An 18,477-nucleotide genomic window follows, 5' to 3' on the forward strand; every position below is an offset into this window, starting at 1 on the left:
AAAATCAAACATTTGATTATGGAACTCATATTTATGAAAGTATTTGCATTTCTCATATCATGGTACTCATGTACAAATTTCAAGCACTTAACAGTGATATGACATTAAGCCTTGTCATTTTAGAAGATACAAAATTGAAAGCAATTAATAGTTTTGTCATATCTATTTTATTACAGATTTGTGTATTTATATGTCAAACTTGTATCAATGAAAACCCTTTTCTGCCTTTCGATTTCATAACTAAACAGTATCTGCTACAAGATCTGAAATGAGTATTTTTTCTGAATAGGTTTCACCTAGTAATTTTCTATTTTATCTTTTTTCAAAATGGTGTCATCACTTTCAGTGATTGTTGAATGTAAAGTTTATAAAACAAAAAGTTTACTGCCACCTCAAGCCAAGTATTTTTACTCTGTCTTGTTTTTTTTTGGCCTTGGCTTGATTCCAGTAAAGTCTCATTTTACAGAGCATCCTGGGATATACACTAAAGTTATTCTTAAAGAACGATGGAATTATAGCAAAATATCGTTCAAACAAAATATGCTAATGTATACATTTTTAATTTCTTTTTGTAATTAAAAATATGTAATAGTAATAATTTTAAAACTGTACTATAAGAAAATATTTGGAGAAAGATTATGCATGTTGATTGTACCCAAGACTTAAGCTGACAAAACATGTAAGATATTTTGAAAGTATGCTTATAAAGAGCTTGTCTTATTTCATTTAGAAATATAAAATCAGCATTAAATTTTTATGATCAAGATAATATTTGCTTGCTTTTTTTTTTAAAGCTTGGCAAAAAACATTTAACTCCTTTGTTATATTAACTTCAAGAAAAGATGCAATTCTTAAATTCGGAATGTTTATATTTGATTTATTAATACATAGTATAATATAGTTGTATTTTATTCAAATTCAAAACTATGTAACTCTATATGTATAGTTTTAAAAAAAATTAAAATTTAAAATATTTTCTCTATTAACAATTTTAAATATCATTGAGTTTCCCCTTTTTCTAGGCATTTTGCATGAAATATTTAGTTACTATTTCATGACAATTCCTTATCAGTATTGTTTAATTATACAATTACAAAATTTTTATACTTTGTTATATTTATAACTTTAATTATCTAAAACATATTCCTGAAGTGATGGATTTAATATAAAAATTTCCCACTAATAAGGTGTCAATTTTTTCGTTATTTTATTTCATTATTATTGATTCTTTAAATAACGTTGCATATAGTTTTTAGAATTTCACTGTAATTTAAAGATAGTGAATTACCTAATTTTATCATACCACTATTTAATGTTTGATAATTTAGTTATAGTTCTTAGTGTTTGTTCTCTTTTAGATAAATTAATTGAATGATAATTTTAATAAGAATTTCCTGGATATGTCAGCCATTTTATTGTTTTAATATTTAACGAAATATTTAATAAAGTTTTAAAATAATGAGAGAATATTAAAATTTAATTTGAAATAATTATAACCACAAAATTAGCAAATTCCATTTTTAAGAAAGATGTGAAAGCATTATCTAAAATGTTCAAAACTATATTTGTATCTCTTTTCAAAACATGGATATTCATATTTATATTTCATTCATAAAATATATTTGTTAACAGCATGCGTATCCTAATTTTCATCAATTTTTATAAAATATGTAATTATCTTTCATATTTCACCGAAAATTAGTCAGCCACTTTTTAAATCATTTATTTGTCTTATTAAATGTTTCCATAGATTGAAGTTATAACCCATTTTCATCTATTTTAATCATGATACAGCAATTATGTTTACGTTTTCTTCAAAAGTTTAAAGCAGTTTCGGAGAAATTAAAATGGAAAAAGAATATTATAGTTTAAACAATTGTTTTAACAAAAAAAATTTGGTTTTTAAATAAATTAATATTAATTCCAATTTAAGAATATTATAAAATAAATTTAAATTTCACAAATTTTTAATACTAATCTTCATTTCTATTTTAAAATTACAATCATGAAAATGCATATATCGTTAATATTTTTCATTTACTGCACTGAAAATAAAAATTTCTCTCAAAATTTCATTAAATTGAACACTAAAACTTGAACCTCATTTTTCTTTTTAGTAAATTTTTATGTTCAAAAAAATAATTCAATGAAAATAATTTAAAACATAACACATGCAGGTAAATTTATTTTAAACATAATTAAACCGTCCCTTGATGTGCTATGTCAAACAAAATTGGCAGTGATATAGTAAAGGTATAGTAAAAAAAAAATGAAAAAAGGAGTTTACAATTTTTTTTGGAAGCAAAAAAAGAAAAGAAAAGACACCGTCGTCACGTTACGTAACCATGTCTTGTTCGGGATTGGACGTTAGTACAACTTACTTCAATTGAGAAGATAATACATTCTTCTAATCTTTGGAGATATAAAATGAGAAAAAAAATCTTGCTTACCTGGAGTAAATATTTAAAAGGGTTAGAAGGTAGTGTGTGTTTGAATGAAATGATGAAAATCGATTGCACAACATCTGGTAATGATAGTATCGAACTATAAATATATTTTGTAGAAAGACGTACTTCTCAGTCGGATATCTACGCCTCGTAGGATAAGCACATTCACGGAAATGTCTTCTTTAATTCTATATTATTAGGATTACACATTTTAGTAAAGAACTATTCAAATTTTGCAAGAAAAATGTCGAACAACAAAAAAGCTGAGAAATACAAAGCTAATGTTTTTATCCATTCTGAATATGATTTTAAAAATGAATTTGTGAATGGACGATATATAAATAAAGGATTTGTGGATACAGAAAATTTAAAGGAACAACAGGAGTAAGCATTTTGTTCTTTCATTATAAAAATATACGAAAATTATATTAAAAATAAGCATGCTAATATTTTAATGCTATCAATGAAATAATTGAGTTATTATAAATTAGCCAGTTAAATAAAATGGAACTTAAATTCGATATTTTTAAACATTCTGGAAATTTTTTATTTGTTTTCATAAAAGCTACAAATTGCACTGAATAGTATTGCTATTTTATAGAAAGCCATTAAACTTGATTTCTTAAGTTACTTACAACGATTAAAATAAAAAATAATTTAAAAAATTTATATATTGTGCTAATCATTCGTTTATTTTGTTAAATATATATTAGAATGTTTATGAAATTTTATATGCATGTAAATATAAATGTAATTAATTTTGCAATTTAATTGCATTTATCTTATTTTAAATATTAAACATTTTTTTTTATATTTTACAGTATTTATATTTGAATGAAATATAAATTAAAAGAAAAAAATGTTTAATTTTCTTGAAGTGAAATTTTAAATTTTGCTAATCATGAGAGGGTTTTTTTCAATGCAGTTCCAATTTCGAATCAAAGTTTCTTTTAAAAAATTTATTTTTTTACTAACTAAATTTTTATTTTTATTTTTTTAGTAATAAATATAAAAATTCTTTGTAATTGATGAAAAATATAAAAATATCAATATTCGAGTTGCGATTAAATAGTTGTTTTATAATGATGCGGCGGAATGTTTTAAAATTTCACAGACATAATTGATAGTAAAAATATTACAAATCTTCCACTCGATATTTTAGATCAAATTTAAATAAATAAAGTTGTTAGTTTTTGTTTATAATTAAATGTAAATTATGACTTTAATATGTCCATTTCATTTAGAAACATTACTCGTTTGCTATTTTACCCTAAATATCGAAACGTTTTTATAAAATTTCCGATCTGTTTCTTTGACCTAATTTCCAAAATATGACTAATAAATATTATACATGTCTATTATTTTTTTTGTTTTTTTTTAGTGCTTTGTTTTTAAATGGAAAATGGTAATGACTAAACACAAAAAACAACCCTACATAACTATTTTTTATTTGAGACGTTTATGCTAGCTATATCTATCCAAAGAAATATTTAGTTAGAAATTTTTGATATTTGCATAAAATTCAATCTGTTTCAATTCTGAGTTCCAATGATTACTATATTTTAAAAACCGTATTGAAATTCCTTCCTTTATAAGGTATATAAAGCATATTGCTTTATTATTTTATCAAATCCGAATATATATAAAATAAATGTTCTTAGCCTTTTGTACAACTTTAGCACAGCTGTTGTGTTTTTAATTTGTAGAAAAAAGACATATTTGAAAAAATAATTAGTTTCATATTTATTTTGTTGTTATAAATTGTCGAGGAAATAGGTAAAAATTTAAAGATCCTACATTATGTTTTGACGTCAGAAATAAATTTATACGTTTAATATATTATTTTTTTGGTAATGTAATCTCTAATGCATTGCAAATTTTAAAATTTCTAATTTATTCGATAGAAAGGAAATATGATTATTATATTTTCATGTCAATTTGAGACATCTTAAAGTATAAGAAATCTATTCCAGACAATTATTTATTTAATTTTCCTTTCCTATTACGTTTTATCGACTAAACTGTTGAGCTACAAAATCAAGTCTGTTTATTTTTCTTAAGATATGCAGCTTTATCTAATCTTTTGAGATATTCTAATAACTATAATGGGTATAATTTAATTAACTTTAATTTCCTTGCATTAAACTTTAAATAAAATTTTGTAGAAAGTACATGTTGACTTTCCTTAGTAAAGTCACTATGTACTAATTTAATTAGGATATTAAATTACTACATGTACTTGTTTAATTAGGATATTTCCATATATTTATGATTAAACGAGATATTTAAAAGAATTCCATATTAAAACGAGATATTTAAAAGAATTCCATATTAAACCGAGATATTTAAAAGAATTCCATATTAAAACGAGATATTTAAAAGAATTCCGTATTAAAACGAGATATTTAAAAGAATTCCATATTAAAACGAGATATTTGAAAGAAATTGTAATTCAAAGCAAATTTTGAAGACTTTTTTTTATATTCCTGAATATGATTTAGAGTAAAGGAATGTAAAAGTATTCGACAAGGACAGTTATTAAAAATTCAATTGTAAGTAAAGTGGATTGCTTATAAAGTAATTGTTACGTATAAGGCAAAAACTTAGTTCGTGTAAAATAAATATTCTGTTTTCATTAATAAAACAGCAAAAAATAATTGTTTCTTTAAGTATTTTCTTTTGATAAAAAAAAATCGAAAATGTACCGTGATGTGATAATCTTCCAGTTCATTACCACAAATCAAATACAGGAAAAAAAATTCTGAATAGAATTGTTCCAGAATAAGCACACTGCGTACACAGGTTCAATAATTACAGTAAAAGTCCATTAAATTTAGTGTATTTAAAATACAATTTAGAAAAGTCAATCAAGAATTACACATGGTATAGTTTTTACTATAAATGAAACTATAAATCTCATAAAAAATATTACAACTCAAAAAAATAAAAATGTAAATAATAAATGCAGAATGTTTGTAAATATTATAATATAGAATTCCATATATTAATAAAGAAAAAAAAAATGCATGCCAAAATTTGACGGAAAAAAAAATTTTTTCAAGTAGGATTGAAAACATCGGCCCCTTCTATCTTGGGAATTGTCACCATTTACATTTTAAAAGTTAAATTTCAGATCCATTTTTATCTATGCATTTAAACATTATTACTGCAATAAGTGGAATGCTTCCCAGTTTATGGGATTAAATCAAAATATCAGTTTTTTTTAATACACTTAAACATATTTTTAATTGTCGTTAACTTTATAAAAATAAAATATGAATTTAATCACAAAAAAACATTTCGTTAAAATATGTTTCGGAAATTAAATATAATGTATTTTGTATCATTTTTTAAAACTTGTATAAGCAACTTCAAACAAAACAAAATGTATCGACATACCAATTATTCCATTAAGAGATCCAATATTAATTTTAAAAATATTTCGACAATATTAATGCTTTTAAAAAAGTGAAGATTTTCTTGGGATAATTTTTACTATCAATCTCCATCTGATTCAATATCAATCATTAATGGTTACAGATCAAAAACTTATAAACAAAACTCATTGCACTGATAAATATTTCAAAGTCCTAATACTGATATTATGTGAAGTGTTCAAAAAATAGCATTATTTAATATATGCACTAAATATATTTGAAATTATCTAATGGGCTTTTTTCAAGGCACTCCAAAAAGGTTAATTTTTATAAGATAAACATTAAATTAAATAATATAGATGATGCAAAGATATTCGAAATATAAATCATGCTAAGTGTAAACTTAATTTTCAGTTTCAGCAATTCTAAAAGTTCAGAAAGCTTCGACGAAGATTTAAGACAAGGTGAAGTAAATTCACGATTTTAATCAATAATATTGAATTAACTGAATAATAATCACTAGATTTTTTTAACTGTAGAAGAATTATTACAACGTAAAAATAAATATATTAGACAAAATGTAAAGAATTAAAATCTGGGAATTGAATATTCACATTCAATAACTATATCATGCTTTTTAAACCATTCTTTAAAAGACAAGTTTATATTAGATAAAATAATATAAAATAAAAATACACAGGACCATTAAAAAATCTAATAAATATAAAAGCCTGCGATCATGATTAATTGCATCATTTAAAAATTATCATATATCCAAATCAAACCACCTTTTTTTTGAAGCAAACATTTCGCACATCACTAACAACCTCCACGGAACAATTGTTGCATGTTTTTTTTTTAAGAGTTATTTTTGTCAGCCATTAATATGCATCCCAAGATCGATATTCCTAGTGTTACGTAATCTTAGTTCATAGTTTGGAGTCGAGCTCTGATGTTCCGTGCCTACCGCAAAGAGCGTTTAGCATTACTATCGGTAAGAATGCACAAATTTTGGTTATCATAGCTGTTTTAACGATTATATTAAAAAAATAATGAAGTCTCTTCTCTCACTGATTCTGCTTAGATAATATTCCTTGTTCTTTTCTCTCACTTTTATCAGCGCATTGTAATTGAAAATATATTTAGTATTATGATAGTTTATTATATTTCGTTTAATCAGAAATTATTAATAATTTAGGAAATGTTTGAATCAACCTCCAGCGTATTTTAAGCTTGTTTCATTTCCTGTTTTACAACAAGCTTGTTAACAAATGGTGAAACTGAGTACTGTGTAAGTTGGATGTTATAGATGTTGCCTTCAATAATATAAACTTTTTGTTTTACAAAAACTGATAAAACTAAAAATGCTTTTGGTGTTTTGAATGATTAATATCTATTCATTTGCTTAATAATTCTACATCACTTACCGCTTAAATGATATATGAAACATTGATAAACTGCTTATTATTGCTTTTTAAATAGTTTTTTTGCATTCAGAATTTGTCCATGTTAATTATTTGAATCTTTATTTTTCTGGCAGTTTTGGAAAATTGTTCGATATTATATTTGAACAATTTTTATGCAATTTCAGGAATTGACCTTGTTTATTAAAAATTAAAGCCATGTAGTCAAGAAATTAAATTGTTTTCCGCTAATTTTATAAACATAAAAATTTTAAAGATGATTTCAATATTTTCACTATGTAGATTTATTTTAAACACAATAGGCAGTTAAAAAGTGCGTATAAAATGATGTTTTTAGAAATTGTGATTTTTATATTTTTATCAATAAAATATTCCTACTAAGCTGAAGACATAAAAACGTTAAAACTGTAAATAAACTTTGTAAAATGTACATAATTTTTTTTTTAAAAAAACAGATTTTTAAAACACATGTTTATTTGTTATTAAAAAGTATATATATATTTTTTTATTTAAATTATTTTCTACGTTTCTTCATTTTTATACTTTTAGTTTATTATTCGTCTACTTTTAACTCATTAATTTAGAATTTATTATTATAAATATTACGAAATTTTGAAACTATTTCGTTTTCCAAATTCAGTACCAGGTAGCATTATTAGTATGGAATAAAAATATAATTAAAAAACCCTATTACCTGATAATGATGTTAAGAAAAATTTTAAATAGTATTTTTTTCTTTGATTCCTAAATGCACAAACTTTCAAAACATTATCAACTCGGGATATGTAGGAAAAAGTATTTTCAAAATTTCATTTTTAGGAAAAAAAATCTAGTTAAAAATATGATGTAAAATCAAGATTCCCTACATTGTTAAGACATAACTATATGTTTAATGCATGCATAATTTTTATATTGAGTTCATTAACTTAGATGACTTTTATCACAAATATTTTAAACAATAACGAAACTGCAATCATAAATAAATATTTCATTCATATTTTTTAAATCTATATCTATAAAAAGGCATCTGACTTGTATGTAAATTAAAAGATTTCACAGTCTTTAAACGATTAATTTGAACCAGTGCATACTATAATAAAAATATGCCGAATAAAACCCCTTTTTCTATTTTATTCGTTTCTCTTATCGTTTTACTGTTAGGTCAAAATAACAAAGAAATATTTTCAATATTTACAAATATTTTTTAAAATTTATTTTGAGCTAAGCAAGCAATGAAACTTCAAATGTTTAATATTTTTAACGTTAAAATGGCTGCTTAAAATCCCCATTTATTAGAATTTCTGTCTGAAAAAAATTATATAAAATAATTTTTATATATTAAATGAATTTTTAAATTTATGTCCAGAATTGTTTTACACATTTCAGTAAATCAAATTTAAATATAAAAAAATTAATAATTGAGAAATAATTAATAATTAAGTATTTTTTAAATATTATAAAATATTTTCAGGGAAAAAAATTGTTTTAAATTTAAATTAAAAGTATTTTCTTAAATATTATAAAAACATTTTAAGGAAAAGAATTGTTCTAAATTTAAATTTAAATTAAGAGATACATTAAAGTTATTTTTGGTATAAAGTTCCTATCATATGGATGTCGAAATATAATGCTATCAAATGATTAATTCATTAATTTATATTTAAAAGTTGTTAAAAATTTCCCATGTTCTCGCAACAAGGAAGGAGACACTGTTCATTATTTTGTATATAAGCCTTTATGGTATCATCAGAATGGCTAATTTGCAAATTACTTATAAAAATAACTTTGATATTTTAATTTATTATTTTTCAATGTCACGAATTATCTTAAATGGAAAATGAATTAAAATGGTGAACCTTAAAACTATATCAAATGTATCAATTGAAAACATTTATCTAATACAATTGAACAATCTCACCATTCATATTAGCGTATATTTTTAATTAGTTAAGGAAGTAATCGTAAATTCGTAGGAAGAAGTTGACGGAAGATGTCACCCACATATCGGGTTACATTTGAGCGTACATTGAACACGTACTTCTCACAAAAAGGTTCTTTTAAATGCACGTTTCTCTGTGATTAAATTTCGAATATTGAAGATCGATTGTAACAAAAATGCTGTTGATAAAGCACAGAGCCATATGTCAAGGTTAAGGGACGAGCTAGTCGATCGATATTTCTGTCCTACTTTGTGGGCGATGTTTCGACCATTGGGTAGATGCAAGTTTCTTATTAAAAAGGGTTAAGAAAAATGGAGGCAAAATCTGACGAAGAATCTGACCAAAAGTGTGTTTATTATGATAATAAGTTGATTACTTTACCTTATTGTGTCATTTTTAACACTTGCAGCTGTAAATAATTTATCAGAGAATGTTGTTTACTAGAATCTTTGATTCATTAATTTGATTAATTAGTTTCTTGACGTCACACAATTTTCATATAGTATTCTATGTTCTCTAAAACGTTATGTTAGATTTTTGGGAAATTTATTATTTTTATTAAGAGTTAATTAATGCGATTAATTTATTCCTAAGAATAATGAGTAGCATGATTAGACAATTAAATCAAGTTTATTTTCATCATCATTAATGATTTTTCTTGTTTGGTTTCGTGGTTCTTTAATCCTTTTGAGTGAAGTTTGTTTTGGAACTTATTTATTCTTATTTTTTAAAAAAAGTTGCTTGGTGATGTTTGAAACAAAATTATTTAGTTAACAAATCTTTTAAAACAAATTTGTGATTTAAAAAAACTGTTTTTTTTTTAATTTTGATGTTAAAATCCGAAGTTCAAAACATTTTGATAAATAATATTTATTTAAAATTACTTGTTTGTTATATTTTGCAGGAAAGAGGATGAAGAAGAAACGAAACCGGAAGTCCCAACAGTGGGATTTTTTCAATTAGTAAGTATATGATATTTTACATAAAGCATATGTCATAATACCGATTTATTAAATATAAATAGTAAAATACCTTATCACTACAAGTTGTTTATATTTTCAATAACTATTACTCAGTTTTAACACGTTATTATAACGAAATTAAAATAGAAATAGAAAAATCTTACAACGTTATATTTTTAAGTAAAATTTCATTAATTTTAATCACAATTAATTTTATCTCAATTTAAAAATCACAATTTTTAAATTAAATTAATCAAATTTCTTGATTTTTTTTAATTTTAGAAACATTAGAATTTAATATCATTTTATTAAATTTTAAACAAAAATAATGTTTCCTTTTTATTTAAAATTTATTTAATAAACATTTTTTATTAAAGATAAAAATAAGAAACATAACGTTTTTGGTTATTTAAAATTAATTTTAAACGAATTAAAACATAAATTTATAAGCATAACTATATAACATATAGTTTCAAAAAACGAGGAAAAGATATAAATCTTAATTTAAAATTTTCTAGGAATTCTAATATATATGATAAAATATGTGTTTGCTTTTCTACTAATATTAACCTAAATTTCTTTGAATTAAAAAAAGCTCCTTTTTTCATACATCATAATCTTTAATTACCCAAAAAACACATAGAAGAATTATTGAGTGCATGGTATATGATTCAATTAATTATATTGTGCCATTAACTGATGCGTAAATGTTTTATAAAGTATGCGTAATTTATGCATGTATAAAATTTTTTTATTTATCTTAGATAAATTCATCTACAGTTTTATTTTCCATTCCATGAAAATAAATTAACTTCCTTTTTCAAATTACAGTTTAGGTATGCTAGTTCATTGGACAAATTTTTTATAATAGTTGCTCTGATAATTGCAATAGTTTCTGGAGCTTCTATGCCTGCAGTCATGATTATTTTTGGGAAAGTCATTGATAAATTAGTTCTGTACGATCTGTCGAAAAAAAATCTTACAAATGAAACAATGTAAGTATTTTCTTTGAAATCAATAAAAATGAGTTGTTTTTTATTTAAAATCAGTTTTATATATCAATAAATGTCTAATTTATTTGTTTATAAATGTTGTGATAGAGTTTTAATATTTTGTACAATTATATATTTCCACTTAGAAAATACTGTTTAAATCTTTTCAAATTTTAAATATCAATTCATAGATTAATTTATTTCAGTTTTGATTCAGTAATGATGGAACCACCTACTAATGAATATGAGAAAAATTATTTAAGTATTCTGTAATATTTATTATATAAAATCAGGAATTAAAACATAAATAGTAAAAAAATAATATAAATTCTTGTTTGTGCACAAATTAAAGTTTTATTTTTTAATAAATTTCTTTTATTAATTTGTTTAGATTGAAATTGCAACAGATGCATTTTTATGAACTACTTACTGGATATAAGTTTTAAATATCTAGAAATAACATAGTGCTTGCAATTATCTATAGTAAGCATGTAAATTTTTTATTCATGGATCGCGTGCATTCTATTAGTACAAAACGCCTAACAACATTATTATGATATCTTCACGATATTGGCCGGCATTGAACAACATCGTGGAGATGTACAATATCTTCTGCAAATAGGCACGATGCTACCCACAAGAAATATCATTTGGGCCATATCTGTATCCCAATGTATTTTTTCAATGTTTTATTTTATCTTATTATCTCATTCTTTAAAAAATCAGATCACAAAGTTTTTAAGTAGAATATCCCATATTCTACTCTAATTGGCTATTTGTTCTTCGATTTTTGATTAACCTACTTCAAGCGAAGTGCTTAGAATTTTTTGAATGTTAACAGCACTTCTTGCATGAAGAACAAGAAAAGGAAGTTAAAATACAGTATAAGGCAATATACCACTTAAGAAGGATTCTTTTATTGAATATCTTTGTTTCAGTATCCTTATACATGGGCTTTTTGTTGTGTGCATTGTGTAGAGCTTTCTTAAGAACATCAAGTCATATGATGTTTCAATTGAATAACAAATACAACTGTCCGTGACTTCTAATATTAAATCAATTAAAACTACTCTAATAAGATTCAATAAATAGAAGAAACAAAAGATACCAAGTTATAAACAGATGATTTATTTAAAAATAAAAAAAAATTTCTATGAACCAAACTATGCAGCACAGATGGCTGTTAGTTATAAGATTCTTACATCTATGAGTCTATAATCTCTGATTTTCTGTTTTATTGCAGAAAAAAAATCAGTTCAACTTGAAATGTTTTTTTTTCTTCTTTTTTTCTTTTATTACGTACCCTAAATATATTAAAAAACAATTTACATTTTTTTTTTTTGCAAGGGGGGGGGGGGTTGACTGACATCCAACACACGCACAATCGCAATCAACTTTGTTCCGTTTGACACATTAAAAGATTGAATAAACTCTGTTTTTTGCGTCAGTGCTGTAATCACATCTTTCCGAAATTTAAAGTAATTTTCTGTTCTGATTTTTTTTTAAAAAAATCTTGATTCAAGCTAACATGTGTTTTGAATTAAAATATCCATTCAGTTTCTAATATATTTGTTGTAATTGTTTAATTACAAATGTTTGGCAATGAATGAAGTGACAAATATGAATTATCTCTTCTTAGAAAAAAAGGAATCATTTTCACCATTAATAGTTTTATGAAATGAGATTTTAATAGAAAAATATTAAAAAAAGAATTACGTAATTTAAAATTAATTAAAAACTCGATATAAATATTTTTACATATATAGTTTTATATAAAAAAATTGTGAACATATATATTTTTTAAATCATTGCTAATTGTATATTTTTTAAAAATTATAATGACCTAGATTATAGTCCGTCTCGAAGTCATATGTATTTATTTATTTAATTCTTGCCAGATCTGCTAACAGAATCAGGTTAAAAGCCTATAGTTAGTTATAGCTTATTTAATTCACTAGCCTACTGTCGGAATAGCTAGCCAGTAGAAAATGTTTTCAATAACATAAGTAATACAGAAAAATTGTTCGAAAATCATTTAGATTCCCATTTACCTAATTATCTGATAATAGAAATAAAATTGAAATTTTAAATTACCGAGAATAAAATTTAGAACATATTTTAGAATATTATTTTTAGTTTATAAGTGTCAAAACCGTGAAGGTAGAATTTAAAGAAAGCTTGTAATATGCGCTTCATAATAGCATAAGTTTTCAGTTCAGTTTCAAAACTTCAAATTATAAGATTGGCAATATTTTTTATCATCTAATTATATGACAAAGAAAAAGCAATAGTTAGAAATGTAAGGAATTTAAAGAATTTTCTGAAAAAATATATATACCTACCAAAAAATTTTGAAAAAATAAAAAAAAGACATGATATTGAAATATATTGTTAAAAGAAACCTATTCACTAAATATGCACCGAATCTCCTTATCATGGTTGTCAAAGATAAAAAAAAAATATTCAAGACAAAATATTTGTAACAACTATAAAACAATTTCAAATTCCACTAAAATAATTAAAAGAAGTGTTGTAAAATATTGTTCATAATTCTATTTCTAATAAAAATTATAAAAATTAAAAAATGTACCTATTAAATTGGTATCATTGAAAAGATCTTTTATTAGAGTGTATAAAAGTGTAAAAATCCTTTTTGAAATTGAATATGTTCAGAAATTATTACAAAAAAAACCCCTAAACTTTTGTTTACATTTTGATTCTTTCTTTGAACACTTATTTAAAAAAAAAAAAAAAAAAAAAAAAAAAAAAAAACGTTCCGAAGTGCAGATTTACAACATTCAAAGTATGTTCTTACTTAATTTATGGCTCTTGATGTAAAAATATTTCATGTGGAATGTTAACATGATATTCGTTTTTATTTAATTGAGATGTAAGACAAATGTCAGTCTTTTATAAAGACAAATGAAAGAACTAAAACTCAAGAGTGTAAATCCCATTCAATAATCAGAGAGATGAATAAAAAAATAATGAAAAACGATTATCGGATTAAGGATTGCTGAATATATTAAATTAAGGATATAGATTATTATAGTAAATAACGGATAATACAGCGAAAATGAGGAAAACATAATTTAAAAATCCTAAATGTTCTTTTATGGTAATTTTCTTTTATTTAATTTCTTCTTTATAAAACTTAAGTTATTTTATTTCTAGGACAACAGAAGAATTTCTACATGAAACAACGAATCTCTGCATATGGAATGCTTGCTGCGGGGTAGCCTTTTTGATTTGCAACTACATAATGGTCAGTTTCTTCAGCCTAGCCGCTGCCAATCAAGCATTCAGAATCCGTTGCATGTTTATGTCGTCCGTGCTTAAACAAGACATCGGATGGTATGATACTAATGAAACTGGAGATTTCGCAAGTCGGATTACCGGGTAAGCACAATTAATTCACAAAATTGTGTTCACTTATACGTATTAAATTCAAGAAAAACACTTTCATATTATATATTGTAATTGATTATTATTAATAAATTATCAATGACCAAAACAATAAACTTGCGTGTAAGAACTGTTTAAATTAATCACTATACAAGAAAATGAGAAGAACAATATGTGCTTTCCTCGTAAATGCAGTTAGATAGTGTAAATAACAAGAAAGTACTGATTTAATTTGTAAGTAAATTACATATGACATGACAGTTTTCTAGGTAATGAATTGTTTTATATGCAGAAACTGTTTTACAGAAGCCAACGTGTTGAAAATTGGGTCAGCAAAAATTTAAGTCTCTGATAAGACAATTGTAATTAGATAGATTATGTTATACTGCTGGCAATTTGACAGAGTGTTATCTTTGTTAAAAGTAGGTTTATTATTAACACTTACTCCTTTGAAAATAAAATATTAGTATGCGTGTATAAACTTCTTAGCAGTACAAATCTTGTAAATGGCGGTAGCTCGTCATTTTCTTTAAGAGACAGAATCTTATTTGAATGAACTTTTTCAACAGTCTGCTAAAGAATTATTAATTTTGCTATGGAATTCTGGAATACATGTTTCAATAATAGAACTTCCAAGCATTCTTTAAAAATTACTTCTGATTACTTCTATCATTTCTCTTATGTATTGTTATAAAAGAATTATTGAGACTCATATTAATCTTGTCTGTCACTCAGAAATAATAGAAATAATAATTTAATGAAGAATAAAAATTTCTATATTATTTATAGAAATAATGTCTTTAAAAGAAGATTAATTTCAATCGATACTTTTGTATTCACTGCAAATGTCATAAAAAATCTAAATTAATAGTTACATTTAAAAAAAATTTAGCTGTGTTGTTCTTTTGATAGTTATTTCTATTCTATTTGTTATAGACCGAAGTCACTTTAATATTTTTTTAAAAAAAGGAAACTTTATATTTTTAAAGATATATAGAGATAAAATAATGCATAAATATAAATTAAATCACCTAACCATATATTAACAACAAGAAATAAAATATTGTGTCATATAGGAAATACAAAAGTATACTAAAAGAAATTGCTTTACATATGATATGCAAGACTAAAAATGGCAAAATTCATCGAACAAAGAAAGCGTTGGAAATTATATCAATTTAAACATTGAAATGAATGAAGACTAATAAGGACAGTTTAATATGCATGGTCATTGATTCCTATTTTTCACGAAATTCTCTACAATGTTATTAAAATATTTTCTAGATATTGTGTCACCTTCAGAATATCAAATATCGTGAGGATATCTGACATCTTAGGCAAATAGTGATAGTATTAGCTTCTACTTTTGTGCACTTTTTCTAACCATTTTAATAGAAGTATTCATATAACGATATAAGAATGTTTTAGAAAAAATTTTTTAATGAAAAGGTTTGAAGCAAAATATAAAAATTTTTACAAAAAAGGAAACAAAATATTTTTTAAAGTTATAACTAATTATTTTCTCTCTTTGATCCTTTTCTCTGAAAATGGCCAGCATTTGTCATAAATTGTGAAATTTGCGTGAGTTAGAAAAATGATAATATTATTATCTCAAAGAAATATTAATATTTCCTAGGAGTAGCCCTTTACTGTTGTAGCCCTAATTAAGGCAGCATTTTTCTTCCAATTTATATGAAAGCAATTATATTTTGCTTTTTATTAAAAAGTAATTGATTAATTATAATTAAAAATAATTTATTAATTATAATTATCAATGATTTAATCAATTAATTCTTCTGTTTCCTCTAAGTGGAATAAAATATAGTTACATAGCACTACAGATCATAAACGCACCATTTTGATTTTGGAATTCAGAGCATCTTATAAGAAGGAGCAGGAAGTGACAATCTAATACCGAGCAAGAAACCTGTAATTAGATAATATACACAATAACTTTTATCACGTGAAGAAGTTCCATTGGTATATGAACTAATTTTTTTTTTGTCTTAAGGCTTCTGATTTCAGTGATAATTTTTAAAGAATAATATTTTGTATCTATCATAAATATTTTATTTAATATTTATTTAAATAAATTGATTGAGCTACAAGGTTTGGAAATTTTATTTCAATATTCTATTAATTTTTGCTAAGTTATTACACAACTTTGGAGTCTCAATCGATATTTTAAAAATTCCAATTTCTTAAAGTGCATTATTCATGAAAAATAGAATGTTTAATTTATATTAAAGCATGTTTCTTATTTCTTAATAATCAATATTAATCATTTTAAAACTTTATTGAATGTTCTGTCCTCCGGCGTAAACGGAACTTCGATTAGCTTGAAAATTTATCTTTCATAAGAGCATGTTTGAAATTTTTCACGTCCTACGCAAAAGACCTTTGTTACCTTTTTTTATTTAAGATATATTTATATCTATACATTTTCTCCTCAAAAGGTGTGTTGTTATCTCTTACGCTCTGATAAAATGATGTTACTATATCTTCTAAACCGATGAAGGCCTAGAAAATAATATTTTTCAATAAATGACATTTAAAAGAAATTCTTTGTTATGGTTTTACTTTAAAAAGTTTCAGAATTCATTCTTATAGATATGTTTTATAAGAAATTGAATGTCTGACGTAATTATTCAACACAGAATCACTATTTTATGGACTTTGGATTCATTATCAAAACTGAATTGGGATATATACAATTCGTATATATAAAATCTAGTAAATGCATTTGAAGCAGCTGGTAATACAATAATTAAATTCTCCCAAACGCAACACTTTAATGTCTACTACAGACAATAATATGTTCAAATAAATATTCGAATATTTAATAATTTAAATAAATTTAATAATTTGAATGTTTAATAATTTCAAATGAATAATAATTCGAATGTTTAATAATTTCAAATGAATAATAATTTGAATGTTTAATAATTTCAAATGAATAATAATTTGAATGTTTAATAATTTCAAATGAATAATAATTTGAATGTTTAATAATTTAAAATGAATAATAATACGAATGTTAAATGAATAATAATTTGAATGTTTAATAATTTAAAATGAATAATAATTTAAAATGAATAATAATACGAATGTTAAATGAATAATAATTTACAAAATTAGTAATTAGCAAAAAAAACGAGATTGGTCAAATGAAGTACAAACATTCGAATAAACATTGAGTTTGTTTATGTGAAAATAATTGTATTTTGAAGAAATAAATTATTTGATCGAAGCTTTCTTATCATAAGAGCAATGACAACATCACGGTTGTAATTTATTAAAGTAGTCATGACAACCAGATAATAAAGCAATTTTTTGTTTAAAATTGGAAAATGGAATTCGATGTTATTGGCTTTTTAACATGATTCTTGTTATTAGGCTGGCATATTATGTGGAAGTTGCATCATACGACAGACATGATGCAACAGACATTAAAGTAAACAAAGGATTTTACAGAGTAGGCTATTGACTTAGACCGACTTTATTGACTGATAGTTATATCTTGGGGAATAAGTATTTTCATCAAGTAAAGGACTTTTAAAATATCAATTATTTCTTTCAATTAAAAATAATTCGAATTTTTTTCATTTCTCTTAATAACTTAAAAGCACATAATTTCATAAAAACTCTTTTTTTTTACATCACTTAAAAAAATAAAAAAGTTTTTATTGCCATAAATATTTTTTTCTTGTTTTAATATTTTTTTTTAAATATTAAAAGATATTTTACACTGCTTTTTATTGTTTTACTCCTGTGACTATACATACATGAGTTGAGGTGATATTAAATAATTTTGTATGGACATTATCATTGCTATAACTTTTATAGCAATATTAAAATCTACTTCATCAGAATATTGGCTCTCCTGGTTTTTCAATTTTCAATTTCAACTTTCAATTTGAAATGCATTTA

General features: G+C 23.6%; 1 protein-coding gene across 3 annotated transcripts in view; it reads left to right on the forward strand.

Annotated features, from left to right (window-relative positions):
- Positions 1-553: 553 nt before the first annotated feature.
- Positions 554-18,477, forward strand: part of LOC129965441 (ATP-dependent translocase ABCB1-like) — a 57,957-nt gene continuing 40,033 nt past the window's right edge. Inside the window, exons 1-4 of one of the 3 annotated variants that reach the window (XM_056079307.1) lie at positions 554-679; positions 10,093-10,150; positions 10,982-11,145; positions 14,317-14,541. In XM_056079307.1, the coding sequence (XP_055935282.1) occupies positions 678-679; positions 10,093-10,150; positions 10,982-11,145; positions 14,317-14,541 (449 nt within the window). In that variant the 5' untranslated portion in view covers positions 554-677. Of the gene's footprint in view, positions 680-2,463; positions 2,832-7,068; positions 7,116-10,092; positions 10,151-10,981; positions 11,146-14,316; positions 14,542-18,477 lie in introns of those variants that run through there. The other 2 variants (XM_056079305.1, XM_056079306.1) reach the window with 2 other exon arrangements.

The sequence above is a fragment of the Argiope bruennichi genome, chromosome 4, assembly GCF_947563725.1.
Source record: "Argiope bruennichi chromosome 4, qqArgBrue1.1, whole genome shotgun sequence".
In the NCBI taxonomy this organism is placed as follows: Eukaryota; Metazoa; Arthropoda; class Arachnida; order Araneae; family Araneidae; genus Argiope; species Argiope bruennichi.